This window comes from Glandiceps talaboti, chromosome 11 (assembly GCF_964340395.1).
Source record: "Glandiceps talaboti chromosome 11, keGlaTala1.1, whole genome shotgun sequence".
Taxonomy (NCBI): Eukaryota; Metazoa; Hemichordata; class Enteropneusta; family Spengelidae; genus Glandiceps; species Glandiceps talaboti.
The window spans coordinates 10,352,225-10,375,098 of NC_135559.1; the positions used below are offsets into that span (position 1 = coordinate 10,352,225).

Sequence of the window (22,874 nt, forward strand, 5' to 3'; positions counted from 1 at the left end):
TCATAGCATCCTCTGTGGGATGTGCTTTGAAAATGTTTACCATTATTTTGTTGTAAGATTAACCACCTCAGACAAAATAGAACACTTAAATCGGTTTAACACGTGTTTTACAGTTTAACTCATTCTCGTCAGGTACATCACATCTCCAGTTAAAGTATCTCGACATTAACGATTGATTTCTGAAAATTTACACCTGAAACCGTTGCCATGACGACGTATGATATCAATTTGTGCGGAAAAGTACAAGTGGCCTTTCACAGCTGTTTCACTCTGTGTACTTCGTTGTTACATTACGTGACACTTTTATGTTAAAACGAAGTGAGCAGGAGAGGAAATCGAAATAATACATCGGATATCGATAAACTTGTGCAATTATTTTTGCGGTGTTTATTTTTGTCGAAAACTAACATCTAAAACACGTGGGGGTTGCGTTGTACCACATTGTATTGATCTTATTCCTAAGTCAATAGTCCCATCAATAACGCACAATTGTTGATTACAAGTGAATATGACAAACAATATACGATCTTATCTATAGACGTGTGTTTGATGTCTAAGAATGCCGGGTATTCTGCTAGGCCGCTAACGATGTAATTAGATTCGATATCCGATGTCGTTTCATACCATACGTTTAGAGAGACGCGAAAGATTAACTTCATCACCATGGTAACTGAATAAATAATGACGATCCCGCGATTATCATTTTCTAAAATGAATTATTTATTTTGAAATTCATTGGGAGCAAATTTTTTCCGGAGTGGATTGGCTGATCGCGTGGTGTATTTCAAGCTTTGGCACGGACGCTGGTGTTCAATAGTTGTTCGTGGTTCACCGGTAACGGAGACAAAATGATACGGTTGGAAAATGTTTTAAGTTTTGTGTTGGTGGTTTTGGCATCGCAAAAGCTCGTTGCAGACGATTTTCACGTGCTTCTCATGATGCCCTCGATTGAGGTACTCCCGTACCACATACAAAAAACCGGACCGGCAGCTTTCATAGCCGTGGACAAAGTAAACGCGGATCCGAATTTGTTACCAGGGCACAACCTGACGTACGATTTTATCGACACGAAGTGCAACCCAATAGATACGCTGGGAACGGTAGTCGAGATGATGAAAGTACGGAACTACACAGCGTTCATCGGCCCTCTGTGTTCATTAGCCTGCAGACTTACCGCCAGACTCGCGGTGTTTTACAACTTACCTACCTTCACCGGGATATGTTCCTCCAATGAGATGCAGAATAAGAATGAATTCACAACCTTAATACGTACATTCGGACCGATGTATAAGATGGGAGCTTTCTTTAAATCTATCTGCGACACGTTTGGTTGGGACCGTGTGGCCATCATTCACGATGATTTCACCACCTGGCAGATTACATCGGCGGGTATAAAACTAGCCTTAGAAGAAGCCAACTTTACGATTCCGTATTACTTCGAAGGTCACATGGCGGATGAGGACATTGCAAAGATTTTGACGAAGGCGGCTAGTGTATCTAGAAGTAAGTCTCATCACGATTATTCCATAAATATTAAAAATAATTTATTAGTTTATAAAAATCAATTCATTATGATTTGAAAATAATATAACTTTAATTTCCTTCCAAAAAAGGTGCAGATTTCACTGAATGACTAAAAGTTCGGTTATCGTTTATTTCGTAGGAAAGCAATTTCAAAATTATTTAGTGGCAAGATTCTGATTCACGACATCTGAATAATCAAATTCGAACATTTTTATTTCCTAAATACTTTGCACTTTTCCACCGAATTTTGAAAAAAATTCTTGTTTTTTTTCAGTAAGTTTTTGTGTTTATTAAATTTCGTTGACAGTACTGGTCGTTGTTATTTATAAATTTGCTGAAAATATGAGCAGAATTTCACAACGAAATGAAATAGTTCACAAAAAGTCCACCCTAACACATTGTACAGTGACTGTTAGAAAAGGCCAGCCAGCTGTAGAAAGGTTACCGACCCTGACTTCAAAGGCCCAATTGAAATACGGATTGTGTTTGGTGTGAAAACAGTTGTCTAGCAGATTTATAGGAAAAAAAGTTGACCCCGAACAAAAGAATAATCCTATGTACATGTAATGCTTATGACACCACTGATAACATAACATGATACATTACACCAATGTAAGAACTTAGGATTGCTTTTGAAAAGTAAGCGGACCTAATTTATAACGCAAATTGAACATAGCCAATTGTTTGATATTGCTATTTTGATCTTAGAGTGAAGATGTAGTCGACATCCGGTGAACTTTATCAGAGTCGGAACTTCGAAATTAAAGTGCGACATACACATATAGATATGATTGACGTGTCGTTAATGGACAGCTGTTGATAGCTGGATCGCTTTTTGTCGGCATATTCTGGTAACTAAAATGTATTTGGCGCCTACATGACAACTAAAAGATCTTTTTAAACTCACTCAAATGTATACATATAAACCCATATCTCCCCACTGACCTCCAAATATACTTACCTACCTACCTACCTACATACATACATACATACATACATACATACATACATACATACATACATACATACACACATACATACATACACACATACAGATTTTCATACATACAGATTTTCATACATACATACATACATACATACATACATAGGTATTACACACACACACACACACACACACACACACACACACACGCGCGCGCGCGTATGTGAGCAGAAATATACAAACAAGACATAAATAAATAAAGATCTTACTTTCCTGTTGAACATTGATAACATTTACTAGCCTTTTTAAACGTTGATAATTAGGTCCCGAGAGAGACGCTGGGCCTGTACATGCCATATGCACGGATCGATGCTCGAGTGTCGACATTAATTTTTCAGTGAGTTTGTGAAGTTCAACCTTTTATGTACCATGCCTAGTCAAGCAGAATGAAACTTAGAAGTCAATTGGCCATGCTATTTTCCTTGGGTCTCAACCTCTCGACAGCGCTGTGTATAGTTTATTTAAATGAAATATTCGATTACCCCGTGAAAAGAAGATCGTACACGAAAGTAAAATTACATGTTATGTAATTTTTTCAGAGTTTCAATTGACATGGAGTGAATTACGAACTTGGCCTCCGGATATGGTATAGTCTTATAGCCTGTATATCTATCAGCACGAAATCTGAGAGAAAAAAAGTTCTGGTAGACGTCTCGACTTGTTTAATATCACAACTGTTTGTTAATCTTGCTAATTGCCTAGAGCTATTCTCCTTTTCAGTTATTGGGTTGTGTCAGTTTCGCGAAATGTTGCATCGTCATTTGTCGATTCGTAAGTAGTTTGAAAGTAGAAAATTTACTTTACAGTTGTGATTGCTACTTGAAGCTATTCAGGTCTATTTTGTTATAGGTCTTTTTCTTTATATTGTATAGATTTTATCGTTTTGTTATAGAACTTTTTGGACAAGGTAGAAGTAATTCATTTTATGTTTGAGCTTGATACATATACAATGATACATATATAATGATATTAAGGACTAGTTTCATTTTATACTTAAATGTACATTGTACAGAGAACTACGTGTCCGTTTCATTAAGCCATACTATTGGGAAAATACCCACCTGTCTTAAAATTCATACAATTATTTTCCAAGAAAAATGTTAAGCAGCTTTGTAATCTAAGCAAATATTTAAAACATGAAGGAATTGTACATTCTCATTATCATACATAACATGTATTTTTTAGCAGTTCATTCTCCAGAACATTATTTGTTTTTATTTTTTGTTTTGTTTTGTTTTGCTGCAACAGTTTCTTTTCATTCACCACTATTTTCCTTGTGATGTAGATTTTTCTTTATCATATTGTACTGATAAGCATAAATTGCTCAAAGTTGATTGCGAATTGAATTGAAATATACATTCACGTAGGTGCACAGTGACGTTGATACAGCATATTGTAGTTTACTGTTCACTGGCTCTGTTTGAGACATTTATTTTTCATGTAGCGATTTTAAACATACATGCTCCGACAACACATAGCGGTACCACTAGTCTTACTGAGATAGCAAATACCAGATACAAGATTAATACGATACTTGAGCGCTGAAGCTGTCCTTGGGGTTTATTTTCAGTGCCATGAGAGTTTGAAGTTTCGTCATGTTGTAGACGTGTAATTATATCTATGATAACAAAATAACACCTATCCTCATCTGAGAGGTTGTCTATCATATATACACTCACAAGGAGATGATACACACTTCAATAATAATGAAGTCAGCCACACTACGTGCCAAAACCCAGACTTTTTTTTAAAATAACGTTTGTTTTTAAGTTCGACTTCCTCGTGTTATTTTACTTATAGGAATGTATGATTGCCAAGTTTTCCAACCCATTCTGTATCTAACAATAACACAATTTGGTGACCAACGTTCGTATGGGTTATAACGTAATCAACAACGAATCGTCTGTCTCTCTCTCTGTCTGTCTGTCTCTGTCTCTCTCTCTTCCTTCCTCCCTCCCTCCCTCCCTCACTCACTCACTCACTCGCTCACTCACTCACTCACTCATTCACTCACTCCCCCTCTGTCTCCCTACCTCCACCCTCTCTTCCTCCCTGTAGTTGCTTTGTATAATGCATGATATGACAAATATTACTCAATTTGCTTTCATTCGAATTCATTTTGATTCACCTTGCAGGTACTGGAATGTTTTAATAATAACCGTATAGCCAACATGATAAAGTATGTCCCAAATACCACCACGTAGATATTGTACTCACTACACAAGTATTATGAAGCATGCCATTAATACATTAACCTGTCATATTAGAATATATTAACACGCATTAACATAATGCTATTATCATGTGTGCTTTAATCAACGGCATGGAGTAACAAATCTGGTGCGCAAATAAGTTTAATCAAACGACACCAAAATATTACAATTATTTACACATTCACGTTGTTCAAACTTTAACCCCGCATTAGATGTAGCTGGGTATTATCTTTTCGATCAGATAACCAACAATATATTTACTGAAAATCTTTAAAATACCAAAGGTTATACAATGTACGGGTTAGGTCGCTTTTATTCTAAGTGGTACTGTAACTAGTTGAAATCGTGATCGCTTTGTAGGCGCTGATTTTATGATTTTTACTGGATTCTTAGTCCCATATTTCATGTATAGCTACACAAAACAGTTTACCGACAAGTAATAAAGACTGTTCATTACGATATCACGAGTACGGAAGTCATTATATATCTAACTGAAGAGTTTCGGAAATCGTTCTAATTGATACCTACACCAACATGATTTGGCTGATACAATGCGAACATATGATGATAGCTTGCTATATGTCATTCGAGACAACATTATGTTTTAACAATTTATGCTATAATCATTTTAAAAGCCCCCTGAATAGTTAGCTTTGAGATAGGTGCTTTATAGACGCCACGTTTATGGGATGGGTTTTTTAGAATCACCTTTGAAGCTGCACCAGCTGCGAGCTATGATATATTTTCATCAAATAACCAAAGATGTATTAACTCAAAATTTGTCGATTATCGATAAAAAAGACATTGTATCTGTTAATTAGTGGTCTATATTAGCTGTAGGTAGTGTAGTAGCATGTTTAAATATTGAGTTATCAAACTTCCAGTTGCAGCTAGTGCTTCTTAAGCGTGAATATCCCGCCAATCGTCTAGTGAATAAGGGAGCTTGTGCGTTCGTCTAGGTATGTGGTGATGTAGCGTATAGATTCAAAAATACAAACGTATTGAAATAAATGCCAACATTGTGATTGCAGTAGTTGGTGCGTATCGACATTGTAAATTACAAAGCACATTTGATGTTTGTCATTCAACGCAGACATATGTTAGATTGACGGAGACAATATCAAAATGACGTCAAAGGGGTTCTACAAACGACGCCGAGAAACATAGACATGCTACCGCACACATAGTGCGTTCATACGTAGACTGACACATTGACAGGGATGTTAAAACTTCCTTATTGACAGAGCAAGTCAACTGCATGTAATCATCAATGCACACGGTATCTATCGGTGCACTGGGTCAATACTTGCACACAGGTAGGGTAAATGTAATTAATAAAACATCGCTTATTTTCGAGTTCCATCAAGTATTTACAGTGGAAATTGGCTGACGTGAAAGTTTCGTCTGGCTCGATACAATCTTAATAAAATTGCTACATTTAATCATCTGGCTCGACAAAAATGTTACTAGCATTGCTACATTTTATCGTCTGGCTCTACAACAATGTTACTAACATTGCTACATTTTTTCATCGGGCTCTAGAAATATCTTGCTGACATTTCTACATTTTATCTTCTGGCTCGACGAAAATCTTACTAACATTAATTTGCTACATTTTATCATCTGGCGCGACAAAAATCTTACTAACATTGCTACATCTTATCGTCTGGCTCGATACAAATCTTACTAACATTGCTACATTTTATCGTCTAGCTCGATAAAAATCTTTCTCACATTTCTACATTCTATTACTGGCTCGACATAAACTTACTAATACCGCTTCTTTTCATCAGTTATTATCATCTGGCTAAACAACAATGTCATCAACATTGCTACTCACAATATATCGTGACCGAAATCTTACTATTCTCATTGCTACATCTTATAGTCGTGTACGGGAAGTAAAGTTGCTACATTTTAATCCGCTGACCGGCCAGAAAATGTATGATTTGTTACAATGTATATGATTATTGACAGCAATCTACTAAGCTATAATGGTAGCTCACACACAGAAAATGTAGCAATATTAGTAAGATTTTTTTTTTCTGGCCAGACGATAACAATTAGTAAATGTTAATAAGATATTTGTCAGACCAAACATGAACATGTGAAGTACTGTTGTAGAACCAGACGACAATATGTTTCAATTTAGCTTGCTTTTATGTTCTACCCTTCAGTTGGTCCCCCACACATAGTTAGTATACAAATACATGTTATTTGGTAATGAAGACAGGTTTCAGCCATGCTTGTATATTTAAGTATCGAAAGATGGTGAAATGAGATGAGATGTGATGTGATGTGATGTGATGTGATGTGATGTGATGTGATATGATGAGATGAGATTAGATTAAAATAAATTAGATAAGAAGTATTTATTAAAGTGGCACACTCAGTAACCGAAGTCTCATTTAAAGTTAAAGTTCGTGTAAAAATCAAATACACCATATAACTTAAACAAATATATATAATATTATTATAACAAATATTGGCAACAGTGTCTGACAACCGTCCATGTGATGCCTTTTTAAAAAAAATATGATCACCGAAAAATAATGGCATACTTGAAGCTGTACAAGGCGTTAGATATAATATAACGTGTTTCAGTAGTTTGGACAAAGCTAAATAAATGTATTTCAGTATGAAACAAAACTAAGCACCAATGACGTCATAGTTTCAGGCTGTGTCCCTTAAATAAAACATAAAACAAAATATGCCCATTTGTTATCAAAAATGTCCTCTAACGTTTCTCAAAATGGCGTGTAGGAAAAAAAGTCTCTACTTGGTGGGAGTATGTTTTTATTTGTCACATTTTGACAGCTACACAGTGGGGATAAGGTAATTTTATAGATTGTATATCAATGCCAAAGACAACGTCTCCAGGGTGTTCCTGTCCTACTGTGTCACTGTGTGGTACAGCAGAGATGAAAGTGAGTATACACTTTCACTCACTCCTCTATAAAAATATACTAATACATCTCAACTCATTCAAAATTTAGTCAGTTGTCTTGCTGTCATAAATTCTTAGCAACGACAGCTGATCCTGCCCACCATATTAACTTTGACACATCAAGAAACCTGAAAAAGGTTACAAATACACGAGTTTGTTCAGTTATTGCATTCATGTTGAAAAGCAGGAGATAAAATGGGGAGAAAGTAAAATCCGTGACAAACCTTCTGCAACTTAAAAGACATGGACGACATGAACTAAACCACAAACGAAAAGACCACTTTATCCCTTAGGACTATATCATTTTTAAGATCTCAAATAAAGCAAGTATGACCAGAACAGTGGCCAGCAAAATGTAACGCAATCCCTTTTCAAGTATTTCGTTATTAAGCCTTACATTCTAAGTCTCCCTAGTCTATCCTTAGTTTTAGGGTGACCGATTGCGAGAAGGCGATGTAATAAGAGACAAAGACATGTTTTTGCTTATGGCGTATGAAATATTACAGTTGCAGAAGCGGTGGACGCAATCTGCCACAGAGTAAGTAAACTGCGCAGAAAAAAAAATTATCTATGCAGTGATTCCGATGTTCGAAATTGACATATCAATTTCATCTTGGTTTATGATAGGAACGTGTATTTGTTTGTTAGTTGAAATTGCCTTATATGCTTCAAATGTCTAACCCCCACTTCGTTTTTTTTCCCTTTTATTCTATCAATCCAAGAACGTCACACTTAAACTGCCCTTGTATAGGTGAAAATAGCGGGAGATTTTCTACTTAGTAATGACTATATGGAATGTACAATATGCTTGCTGTATGTAGGGTATTCGATTGAAGCTTACATGAAATTGATCGCAGTCGTTTACGTGCCATCAATATGTTTGATTGTGGTTTCCCTACTACTATGATGTTATTACTAATTTACGGGCCTTCTGTAAATATGATTCCCAAGACCTTTAATATTTTGTGACAACAAAAAACCTCAAAAGGCACGATACATTAATCGGTCCTTTCACTGTGGACTTATACATATTTGATACGACACGCTGGGAAAGTATATAACCCGTTGTCATTTCTCATTTACCACAGTCTTACCATTTGCACATTGAATACATAAAGCCAACGACTCACAGACCTTGTCTGCTTACATATTTAATTTTAGACTCTACGCTGACACGGTTTTATTTCCATACTAACTGACATCAAAAATTATAACTTTGGTCTTTTCATGTAATATGTTGGGCTAGCTTCAGTGTAATTTATTTATTTTACATCGTCAATACCATGGTTAAGATTATTACTTTCAGAATATTGCAGTCAAAATTAACACCTCACAGGTTTATACAATATAAGTGAAGAATGTGATGTCTGTCTGTCTGTCTGTCTGTCTGTCTGTCTGTCTGTGTCTCTCTACGCTTACATGATTGTGCGTTCACATTCATTTGCATTATACTTATAAATACGTGGTGTATATATGTGTATGTGTATTAGTATCCTTTGTATTAATTAATTGTCCGTACGTTGAGATTCTCCATTGAGTATCCTTCAATGTAGATCTTATATACAATTAGGATGACGAGTTGGACAGGACCAATACTATAACTAGCTCTCATCCTATAACTTCAAACACCAAACTGCTCAAGCAATCAATCAATCTGCCAATTGCAAGTAACCATCAAGCTATCCAACAAACAAATAATCCAATTAATGAACCAAAGAAACCAATGAAGCGATAAGTTGAAAATCAATTATTTAACAGAGATTTTCAAATGTGTTGCTTATCAGGAACATATATAGGAGTAGAAGGGTTTTAGTTAAAGTTATGACGCATGATAGATGTACAAGTCAACGAAAAGACTTGCAATAGAAAGCGCAAGAAAGAGCCTTCTAAATGGACTGCATGAAAAACAATGAGTAGAATTCTGTAAGTGCAATGTCTGAAATGCTTTGTACAAATGACGTGAACATACCTTATAAATAAGTTCAACAACCGTACATTCTGTCGAATTAAAGTAAAAAGGAAAGTTATCAATGATACAAATAGAAGCATGTTGTTCATAGATTCTCTATCAACAGATTTAATGTGACAGATTTATAATTTTGATTGTTTCTTGATAAGGTTAAGGTAAATGTGCTTGATGTGATTAATGTACAATGACGAAGCATTTTGATTCATTTCGCTGATGCAATAATGTAATCAATCCTCTTTAAGGCTTTTAAGACATAAACGTTTTCACCCCAAAATGGTTAGTTGACTTTCAGAAGACTATAAATGGTACATTATACTTTTACACTAGAATTGTTAACTAACTACAATTGGTAGAACATCTTACTTTTATCAAAGACAAAATGTTACCGTAAACTGGATTTTCCATAACAGTTTATTTGAGTTCATATGTTTAGAGTAACCCTATCGTCTTTGGTACGATAACATTAGGATAGCCCTTCTTTGTGCAGTTCCGCAAGGTGAATCTAGTGCCTGTATTATTAGTTAGGTAATAGCTCACACAGTGTTTAACGCAGCTTCATTTTCATCTCAATCGTCATCATTGAATTTTGTCAAATTACTTGGTGCAAAAGTACTCTAGTGGCCTACATCGGTGCATAGATTGAAAAATAAAACGGCAATCTAATCAGTATATGCGTATATTTTAAGATGAAGATCTATTGTATTGCAATATTGAGGCAATGGCTAAAACGATAATCGTGTTGACGCTATTGGAAAGCCTAAAAAGGTTGAATTTGAGATTGTATTCCTTATCGGGCGAGTGTATCCACCTCGACCATCGACACTGCACTGTAGATTTCCAAATAACCAAATAAATTTGAATCTTCTGTAAGTGTTTTCTTATTTTACCTATTCATTCATACGTGAGTTCAAAACCAAATGTAGACACTTTCGCGTCGTATCTGTCATTAGGGGATTAGATATCTGAGAAGGAATATAGAATAATTATTGTTTATAAGCGTAGTCAGGTTTGAGCTAGTTTGGTTGGCAGGATGGATCTGGGTGAAATCTACTTTACATACTCTTAACGTTATATACATGTACATACCACCACCAACATCCCCTCAACATATACCCCAATCAACATTACCTTACATAACCCAACAATCTCTCTACATACCCTCAGCAACATCTAATATATACCCCTCCCCTCACATTAAACTAAGAAAATTGTTCATATTGCCTTTTGCTATTATGCTCTCGTGTCCTAATCCAATGCAAACATTGGTAAATAGTCTTCTATATTCCTTAATAAGGTATTATCCAGTCGCACAGATTGATTTAGTCAGATGTGTGTTAACTCGGCCGTAAAATCAATATCGCTGTGAGTTTGTAGGTGAAGGTTGTTTTACAATATAATTATGAGGCGAAGGTGACAACGACAGTCTTGTTGCCTTATTGAAAAGATTGAATACGAGTGTTGGAAAGTTGTCCCTTATTCCACTATAATCATGTTAACTGCTGGCAGTGCAGATTTTCAATACGCAAATTAATTAGAATACTGCTTAAGCAATTTCCCATGTCCTCTATTCGTTCAAACAGAGTCTGATATGTGAGTGCGAAGTCTAGCTACATGTTGGAAATACATTCTTTATCCTACTCTCATCATTTCAAACCCTGTCACTGCACCGAAGATTTCCAATACCCAAGTGAATTTTAATCTTGCGAAAGTTTGCTATGCTTTTTATGAAATAATTTATTCAATGTCCGATTCGCCGGTTCCGAGCCTGATGTAGGCACATCAATTATACATACCCCTAGATGGGTAAGTTCAAATCTGCTTTGTATATCCTTAGGAATATCTACTCCACAGACCCCCACCACCGTCATCTGCACATACACTATCATCATCCACTTTACATACACACACTCCCACCATCATCCACTCCGCATACCCTCACAAACATATAGTCTATATGCCAACACCATTAATTAAAATATTGCTTAAACAAACATAAAAAAATCTTTGTATAATAATAATAATAATAATAATAATAATGATTTCGATGGTACTCGTATGGTTTGCATCGATGCTAGTATTTGCAAATAATGTCCTATATTCTTTAATAAGGTATTATCCAGCTAAAGAGATTGATTTAGGCAGGCGTATGTTAACTCGATCTTATTTGTGTATATTTGAATGTGAAGGTCATTAGTATGGCAGCATACACAACGAGATGATGGCGAAAACGACAGTTTTTATTTGTCGAAGGTATGAACACATTGTGATAAAAAATAATCATTTCAACAGTTGGCACTGCACTGCAAATTCCCAATACTCAATTGAATTCTAATCTTGTGTAAGTGTTTTTCTATATCTTCTTATCGCTCACATGATGTCTGATACGTGAGTTCGAAGCCCGTCGTTTTAGTTCGACAGTGTATTTGTCAAGAAGCTCAAATGTGATTAGGTGTAAGTTTTAATATTTGCGTAATCTATTTTAGACTCGTTGGTAGTAGCTTACAATGAAATTCAAGGTAATGTGGGCAGAATGGGTGGGGTGGATCCGTTCTACATTATCAACATCTGTACGCAAATAGGCATAGCCTGACAATTGATGAAAAGCCTGGAGGAAGAAACGATGAAAACTACAGATTTGAAAATAAAATCAGTATACCTGTTTCCCTAGACATTTCTGTATTCAAACGTTGTCAATGTTTGACACATGAAACAACCCGACATTTGGTTCGACGAAAATCTTACGATCTGCTACGAACATTTCATCATCTGGCTCGCCAAAATTTCACTAAAAGTACCCCATTTTCATCATCTAAGTACAAATAATAAATAAATAAACAAATCATACAATGATTATACTCAAGTCACTGGAGGAAAGAATCCAATTTCCTTCCAGCAACTGTTCGATTCAAACATTGAAATATTGAAACTAACAGTTATTTCCCATGGGTACAAGGATTATTTAAAGTAGGGTAGTCTTATGAGAAAGATGCATACTTTCATGTAACAAATACTATTGAAACGGAGCTAGCGTGTAATAAGAGGATCTAATCCAAGCTAGTACTTCAATTTTCACATGTTGGGATACCTTAAAGAGGTGTTCCATCAAGGGATAAACATGTCATGATGTAAGTGATCTCCGGGTGGCGTGATGTTTTGGCGATGAAGTAAAGCCCATTAGCTAGGTTACACCTTCAGTGCATTGGAAGAATGGTTTAATAACGGCATTAGAAAAATCAATGTAACAGACTGAATTTGTTGATTGACTGACCGCGATTAAGTTAATTCTATAGTGTGACGTTGATGACTGTGTTTGCCTAATGTTACTGTATATACTCAATCAATCTTCACTGATGGTTAGGTTGTACAAAATACAGAACACGCACGACATCGTTCTGATACATAACACTTACGACGTATCTTGATTGAAGAATAAGGTTATGTAAAGTTCTGTTTTATATGACGATAAGACATTACACGCATTGAGCGTGTTCAATTTGTTATGTTTACCGTATTTCATATCATTGGCGACTCTCTCTTTGTAGAGACATTGGGTATTGGCTCCTACACATTATTAAAGTTTTCTGTAGTTTGCCTGAATTGGATATTGTATTGTGTTGTTATTCATATCTTAGATTTGCGTGCTAGCCAACCTGCTTAAAATGTGATCAAGGAAAAGTATCGATTAATTGTTTTATATACCCCTTTCCATGTTTATGTACTTGTCCTTTGCCTTCCCTATTGTATTTTGTATTCATCAAGTATATATTGGCTTCCTCTTTGCAGCTCAAGGTAGACACCCGACAAACACAAAAAGAGAGAACGCAAAGGAGAATTACCCTTCATCAGATTGTATGATTGTTTCGAATGAAAAAACAACCATTTCAATTAATTTTAATACCCGTAAATATGCAAAACTGCTTCTTGGCGAAGCACGTGAAAAACCACCACAAGAGAATATGTATTCAAATATCTACGTACAGGATAACATGTAAATGAATGAGCAATTTCCGATTTTTCAAATCATTACTTTTCATTCCAAATTTCATTAGTCCAACCATTGAAAAAATTATCAAATCTAACATCTAGTACTTTATTGAGAAAATATGAGAAATTAATCAAGTTTAATTTTCAGAGTAGCTTAATATTTTATTCATACAATAGCTGAACAAATATACATTATTTACTAGCTTTAATAACTTTTTTGCAACGTCATAGATAATTATAAAACCATCTTGAATTCAGTTTCAAAGACTTTGAAGTTTTTCTCGTCATCACATAACTTGCAAGGATAATTATAAAGCCATCTTGAATTCAGTTTCAAAGAAGTTTTTCTCGTCTTCATTTAACTTGATAGGAATATTGCATCCTGTATGTGCAATTCTGTTAAGGTGTCTTATTGACATGGTCAGTATTTCAGAATCAGAGTGAAATTAAAATATTAGGATGTACACATACTCATCAATAACGTCACCGGATTGCTTTTATTAAAATGCTTTTCATTTTGGAAAAATAATATTGGCAAGTATCATCAAAATATATACATAAATATATCACACAATTAGAAAGCAAGATAAAATAAACAAACCATTGCGTGTGAAAATATGAATAAATGCAATATAATTCCTTCAAACTTTGTATTTTTAAAGGCACGATGGCACAACCTTCAATATGAGAACATTACACACACTAAATCCGTTTAACAACCATTTTGTCAAATCATTTGTATGCATACACCCCACACACGAGACCAATGTTCAATGCTGTCTTGCCAAATAGACAAAGAAAACATAAAGCAAATATTCTAATGAACCATTCAAGTCTATTTCTGAATTAGCAATATGAGCATCAGTGGACGAATCCTGCCGGAATAATCAACTTATGCAATGTCAGAGACTGTTTGGAAAGGACAAGGTAAACAGAGCAGTGAAGTAGTTTGTATGGGTAATGGTGTATAGAAGTATACTAGATCAGACTAGACCGATAATGGAGTATTGTTATAACCTAGGGGAGGTTAAATAACGTATGTCAACCTTCCTTTCATTAAACGCATAGCATCGCTTTTATCAGACGAGTGTTTGTGACAGCTGTCATACACATGTATCGCGTGCAGGGATCAATCGACAGTTTACAGAAATTCCTTTGGCAAGAGAAATCGATATGAGAACATATCATGCAGAGGAAATTGTATACAATTGTTGTACGATAATCACACCTGATGTTATAATAGATTTGTTTCGGCTTGTAGAAAATACACAGTGATCAAAAACGGTATTATCGTCACGTGGGGATACTGGGGATTGTTAACTCATATAAGATTTGTGTTGGGTAGCTTCGCAACCTTCTATTTACGAAGTGGCATGTGTATACTTCATATTGGTGTGAGCTTACAGGACGGATTATCTTGCAAATTGTGTAGAATATGCTTTACTCATCCATTTTACATTATTTGTATTACTTCTCTATCTCTCATTTATGTCATACGGAAATCAACAGATGTCTGACCGATACGATATCGGAAAGTGGTTGTCCTGTACGTGACTAACATTATTTAGTTCCAGTTTTGTTCAGTTCAGCGCGATCTTTATTTGTTGTGTTCTACTACTGCCTAGAGCAGACTGTGGCATGTTAGGATCATACACCGCAATGTTGTAATGTAATGTAATGTAATGTAATGTAATGTAATGTAATGTAATGTAATGTAATGTCATGTCATGTGATGTGATGTGATGCAATGTGATGTGATGTGATGTGATGTGATGAGATGAGATGAGATGTAATGTAATGCAATGTAATAGTATGTAATGTATTAAAAGACAAAATTGAAGCTATATAATTTGCTTCTATTTTTTTTTCTCCTGCACACTCAATACTTTAAATTAAACATACACATGGCAAGAGTTTGTATGTGATCGCTTTAGAAAATACTTAAGTTTCAAATATATTCACTTTTCATGTAAGACATTCATACATTCTAGAGTAATATCTAGTTACCTTTTGTATCGTTACTTTCGCAAACGCCTTGATGTTTTTTTTCTTCACATTACATATTGAATTTGTATGACACTTATTCTGTGGGGTTAGCTGTTTATTAGTATCCCATAACGACATACATATTACGTATACTTAGATCGATACGTGTCTAGGTTTTTAAGTAGGCCTTACTTGTTTGTTTAGAAGATAATTTTACTGTAACAATACATAGATTGGGTATATGATACGACTTTTAACTGGAATGCTACCTGAAAAGCCATTACTGATATGATATTCATATTCGCAATATGTTAGAATCAATACGTTTCTCTGCTGTATTGCGTTGTATCGATCCCTGTGCAACACATCACGTTCACTGATGAAACCTGTGATACCAATTTTCACTTGTGTGCTTGAAGTTTGATATGTCCTATCTTATTAACTGGAATGATACTTGAAAAGTCATAACAAATGTGATATTCATATTTGCAAAATCTGAAAATTAATACAATCCCATGACGCCGTAACATTTGACAACACGGCCATGTAGCGGCTGATGATAAACTATGGAAAAAATTACACTTGTGGGCGTCAAGTCTGATATGTATTATAGTATGTGTATCGCAATGTATATCGGTTTTATACATATATATATAAATATATACATATTATAAAGAACGCGATTTTGGATATCTAGAATTATGCTGTAGCCATGGAAACTGAGTGATACATTTGTAAACAAACAAAGAGGTGTGATGATGTGCATGCCTGTCTTAGCCACCCAACAGGGCATTAATGTTTCATTAAGTCATGCAGTATTCGCAATTGCCGTTTATTGACTTACTTCGGATATGCGCAGTACTTTTCATGTAGACTCATCTCACATGAAACTTTAAGTGTGCACAGATCTGACATAGGTATATTTTAATTTTGACTTTTGTTTCTGTTCTGCGTTTTTTCAAGAGCTTTTATGAAATTGTTTGTAAAATTGTACATAGCGATATCGTAATCGCAACTTTAATAGACCCTTAAAGATGGTCTTTTGTGAGCTTGTGTAGATGTCGAGTACTTGTTTCAATTTATACTTCAATAATGCGCCACAATAACTTACAAACAATGTGTGATTTTGTTTAATACCGCGCACTTTGTTGACGTGGTAATAAAGGGTACTATACTGAATCTTAGCTCTTCATTTTGAAATTTGTTTTTTCATACCCACAATTACGATCATGTTATTGCTCAATTATGGTCTTCATCATTACGACTGATTGTGCCCACTTACTCTTAACTATTCCACTTTCAGTCAGTCAACACAATTTGAACAATCGCGAACATTTCACGCCACGTTACACGCTGAATGTACAACTAACGAAGCTAAATGAAAATATTTGGACTTCAACAAGGCGTGAAATTTTTCCATTACGTTAGCGTGATGTATGGAAGACGGTTATTTATTAGATTCTCAGACAGTTTAAACCATATAAAGAGTTTTCAAATGACAAATACGGAAGTAAAGTCTGACGTAATGGATTGAGATGTTAATTAATGCAAAATTTCGTTTGTCGCCAATACATATCAGCCGTGCTATAATCACAGGTAGTGTAATAAACTGGAATTATACAGGCATAACGGATTACGCTTTAAGAACATTTTCATGAATGCAATAGTATATACGTTGGAATTAAAAAAAAATAATATAACTTTTGCTGATAATTTTCTCAAGAAAACTCCAACCCAACCTATGGTATAAGCGAGAAAAAAAAATTAGGTTCACTGTACACATTTTTGAAATAGGTCAAAATTGTATCAATCAAAATTACGGCATTTTAGAAATAAAAAATAACTGCTTACTACTGTGGTGGTGGTGGTGGGGGGGGGGGGTGTCTGCTATTTCTTTCAAATGATATAATTGTGAAACCTCAAATTCCTTTTTATTCCAAATGGACTAGAAACAAACTTTCGATCATACAATGTTTGGAGATTGTGAGGGTAATTGGTCCCCACCTCTGGGGCGCATACCAATATTGAATGGGACGTTGATTTCAGGTTTAGATTTAAATAACTTTAGATATATGGAACACATTTCCTTCCTATATGCTATTCCGTAGGGTACGATTATCATCTGAAGAATGATTTGAAAGCGTAGGATGTGATGGTGTGTTTTTCATAATGCCACACATATCTGTCTGTATATTACTATAAAGACATTAAAATTTTCTTTTCATTTGAAAAAATACATAGTCAAAAAATATTCAATACATATTCAAAATAGTATATAAACAAGGACGGGTATTCTAATTTCCTTCAAAGACTATTCGATATGTCAACATCGTAAACGTTTGGAGCACCAGACCTTTTTTGCAGCAAGGTTGTACACCCATTTGCCTGTCTGCAGGTGCGCAGCCCGCACTGCTGAAGATAGTCTCATGATCATGGATGAACATCATATTTGCATTGACCTTTTGCTTTCTTCTGGTCTTACGATATCTTAGAACGATTTGCTTGGAGGACAGCTGTCGTTAGTTCAAGGAAGAATGTACAAATTACTACATTGAACAAGAAAGAATGATGAAAGAGTATAACATCACAAAGGTTTAATATTACCTGGCTTGTTTGTTGCGTGGATATATGATTAATTCATGGATTCAGTTTTAATAGTTTATTCCTTAGTAATTCAATATTTGCGAATTTATTTATTCTAGTTCTTCTCATTTCAGTTATAGTGTTAGGAATGCGAGGCAACATGGTAAGAGAGTTCATGATCCTCGCTAATCGACTGGGCTACATCAATGGCGAATATGCCTTTGTATGCATCTATCTATTTCAAGATGTTTTGGCCCATGGTGATATCTCATGGGAACAGGGAACCGATGAAGAAGAAAATAACCTCGCTAAGGAAGCATACGAAGTAAGATATATATAAAGACAGTTTATAATTACATGTAAATTGTTTTTTATCGATGTTTTCGAAGCAGAATGACAATGACCTTTCTCGATCTTCATGATGACCCTTCTATATTTTAAAATTCAAACTTCCGCCATACAATTTTCATGCTATATCAATTTTATTTATGACTGGAATGATGGAGAATTTATGTTGAATAACAAAGTGGGATTACACTTACGAAATAACACACTCGAATTGATTTTTTCCATGATCAGAGTAATGCACAACGTCGTATTATACATTTTCAGGCACTTTTGTTCCTTGGTCTGTATGAGCCCGATAATGCTGAATATGAGACATTCTCTCAAGATGTGAAAGCTCGAACTGCTGTAGAATATGGGTATAATTATGGGGAAGATGAAAAGGTAAATACATCCATCCATCCATCCATCCATCCATCCATCCATCCATACATACATACATACATACATACATATAGATATATAGATAGATAGATACATGCATACATGCACACACATACAAAATGCATAATACATACATACATATATAAATACATACATACATACATACATACATACATACATGCATACGCACTGCTTGCCGGCATGCATGCCTGCCTGCCTACCTACCTACCTACCTACCTACATCCATCCATCCATCCATCCATACATACACCTGATTCAATTAACCTAACATATATCGCAACAAAATGAAACAAAAAAGCCTCTGTAATGATATCACTTCAGAAAGGTTGTCATCACAATATATTGTTCTTTTGTAGCAAATTCAATTTGCGCATACAATTAGAAAATTATTGAGCGTGCGTTTATATACATTATTTACACGGATCCTCTAGAAAGCTTCTGTTACAAACAACCTGATGATGTAAAGGCGTATTGAATTCCAACTTTGATTGTTCTTTCTTCTATGTATAGATTACATTGCTGGCTGCTATGGTACACGACTCGGTAATCCTATACTCCTTGGCCCTAAATGAGACGTTAGCAGAAAACGGAGATCCTTACGATGGGTATACAATCGCTCATCGTATGTATGGCAGGAAGGAATTACCCGGTAAGTTCCTTGATCCCTTCTATTCAAAATCACCCGATTTCCGACGCTTTTGAAAATCTGCCTGCAGTACATAGGCAAACCACTCGGAATGCATAATTCATTGAAGACATTCCATATAATCTAATACGAGGCTGAGATATTGAATTAGAACCTTTTGCAAACGTTAACGGAAATAAATTACTTTTAGATTGAATAATTGAGTAATAGATTTTGATTGATGAGAGATGGTTTCAAGTCACTCAGGTGAAAGTTTTTGAACTTCTTAACATTTTTCATATTAAGTGACCTCACTTTCACTTCTGGCTATTTTACAGTTTCCAATAGGAAGATACACCCGAAACACGGTTGATATTTTACTGAGTGTTTAAAGGGGAAACCCTACTGCAAGAAATAAAATCATTTCCGTAAACTTTGGTGCCGATTCATTTCACGATTTCACAACATGTAATCACGCACGATTACCAAGAAACACCAAATTGAATCTTGTTTTGCATTCATTGTTCTGTGCTTATCATAGAAGTGTTGGCTCATGGGAGTAAGCAAACATGCACATGTATTAGATGGACACTAAACTACAAAGTGTTTATTACATTCTGCTTAATATTCATGAATGCATAGTGTTCGTCTTATAATATGTATGTCTGTTATCACTGGACAGCTGCTTGGACAATGACTAGCGTTTCTTGGTAATCACGTGACATTCATGTGATATTAAATTATCGAATCCCTCTCCAGAACCAAAACATCATGAAAGTGTTTTCATTTCCCGGAGAAGTGTTACCCTTTAAAGTAGCTAACAATACTATCATTTCTAAATATTTCTGGTCTGGTTTTATGTGTGCTCATGGTGCCCTAATATGATAAGGACTTAGTGTTGTCCAGCGACAAATATACACAACCTTTTTATGCTTACTTTAAAGATTACTAGATCTAAGGGCAAACATTTTGAAAAAAAGGAAAACTGTTACTTATAAAAATTCATAACCTGATGATACAATTTCAGCAAACATACACTAGTGACATACAGGTACATTAAGATATTACGTTAATATTACCCATAAGATAATACTATCCATATCAAACTAATTATGTTGATAGTATGTAACCTTAAGCGCAACATGAATGACCTAAAAGGACATATCTCAGGAAAAGAGCAGCTACAGGACTCCTTACCATATTGATTGCTACATATATCGTTTTGTCAATCCTAAACGTCATTTATTCATTGTAAAACATACCCCCACTAAGGTGTTTGTTTTGCAATGAATAATTGATATATTGAGAGATTACTTAGCTAAATTAACTTAATTTACACTGTCTTTTTAACGATGGCAATGAAATATAGGAACGGTTTTCATATCTTCCAGTTATGTAGAGCATGAGTTGATGAGCTGTAATTTGTCCCTGCATCGACGTGAAACTAGTATCGTTGCTTTTTGAAACATTAATTTAAAAGCGAAACAAACAGATAGAAAGACAGCCAACAGACATTAAAGGTACTGGATAAATGTGAATATCAGTGAATATACATACATTGCCTTAGCAAAACGTTCTATATACACAACACAACACAACACAACACAACCCAACACAACCCAACACAACACAACATAACATAACATAACATAACATAACATAACATAACATAACATAACATAACACAACACAACACAACACAACACAACACAACGTAACGTAACGTAACGTAACATAACATAACATAACACAACATAACATAACATAGCATAACATAACATAAAATAACATAACATAACATAACATAACATAACATAACATAACATTTGAATGAAATTGTACATGTGTGGTAGAAAAACAGTATCACTCTTTTGAAGTCAGAGGGTCAACCTCTGTCGTAATAGTGAAAAGTCAATGCTTTCAGAATGAAAAAAATACGTTTGGTATTTTTCCTTTATCACGTTCGGTTTACAGTATCATCTAAGCATAAAGGAAAGTTGCCGTTCATGCTTGGAACCGTTCGATGTATATAGTGGTATACTCAGCACGAGTTCCCGTATTCATAATTCCTACTGCCAATTTATCGCTGTTACATGACAGTGACTTTCTCTCTCCCTCTCTCTCTCTCTCTCTCTCTCTCTCTCTCTCTCTCTCTCTCTCTCTCTCTCTCTCTCTCTCTCTCTCTCTCTCTCTCTCTCTCTCTCTCTCTCTCTCTCTCTCTCTCTCTCTCTCTCTCTCTCACATGCACCATATTCAAGTAAATTATATCGTCATCCGTGTAATTAAAATCAACATTTTATTAACCCACTGTACCATGTTTTACCAGTTATAAAAATAATTCAGAAAAAAGCTAGAAGTACGATAAAAGCTAAGCCTTCGTTATCTCTACAAAAATATAATGAGAAAGAGTTCAACCGGTAGCAAACCGTCTCTCAAAATCAAACCATCTAATGGAGGTGCAATTTGATACGATTCTTCTTCTCCAGGTGTTCTACAAATGACTATGGATAATAATGGCGATATGGAGTCTGATTACATGCTTCTTGATATGCAATACATCAGTGGCGGAGACTTCAAGGTGAGAGAGGAGTGCAAAGTGGTTATATGTATCAGTTTCACATGTTCATTTTATAACTAAAAAGTAGCTTGTATTGTAACATATTGAACAAGCTTTTGAGAAATCCAGCTTGCATGTACGCTATTTTTTATAAGTGTGTGTTTAGCTGTTTTGTTAAATTGAATTTGGGAAGATATATTTGGTTCATTGACATGAGAAAAATTAGAATAATAAGATTAGCCCATCAAAATATAGGTGAATATACATAGAAGAACGAAGTGTAAAATGTGAAAATTAGGGACAGTTCCTGTTGTTTTTCATTCGTAACTTATCTTTTGTAACTGGGGTCTGAAATAGCACGTTTTCCCATTTTACGATTTAGTAAACATTTCTATATCGATTTACGATATCCTGTTTGATGTTTCAATTGTCCATTAAAATACATGTTCTCCTTTGTAATTTTTCGTATATATAATGTAGAATATTATGTACATTAGTTAAATGTGATTTGTAATAGCTTAATTAATGTGGAGGTGTATGTAACGCGGTTCTAGCGAAACAGGTTTGCAGAGAGTATAGAGTTCGGTGCGTAGTATCTTATTAATGGGCAGTGGTTTACTTCAAGAGTGTGGACTCACGATGGGCGAATGATTAGAGTGGCAGGCTAGGTTGCAGGTTCGAGCCCCGTCGCTGCCGATTGTTTCATAATGACTAATGTCCTTGGGTAAGACAG

General features: G+C 35.1%; 1 protein-coding gene across 1 annotated transcript in view; it reads left to right on the plus strand.

Moving 5' to 3' along the window:
- Positions 1-848: 848 nt before the first annotated feature.
- Positions 849-22,874, plus strand: part of LOC144442003 (atrial natriuretic peptide receptor 1-like) — a 38,717-nt gene continuing 16,691 nt past the window's right edge. Inside the window, exons 1-5 of the mRNA XM_078131275.1 lie at positions 849-1,503; positions 18,344-18,534; positions 18,822-18,938; positions 19,470-19,608; positions 22,071-22,162. Of these exons, the coding sequence (XP_077987401.1) occupies positions 849-1,503; positions 18,344-18,534; positions 18,822-18,938; positions 19,470-19,608; positions 22,071-22,162 (1,194 nt within the window). The remainder of the gene's footprint in view (positions 1,504-18,343; positions 18,535-18,821; positions 18,939-19,469; positions 19,609-22,070; positions 22,163-22,874) is intronic.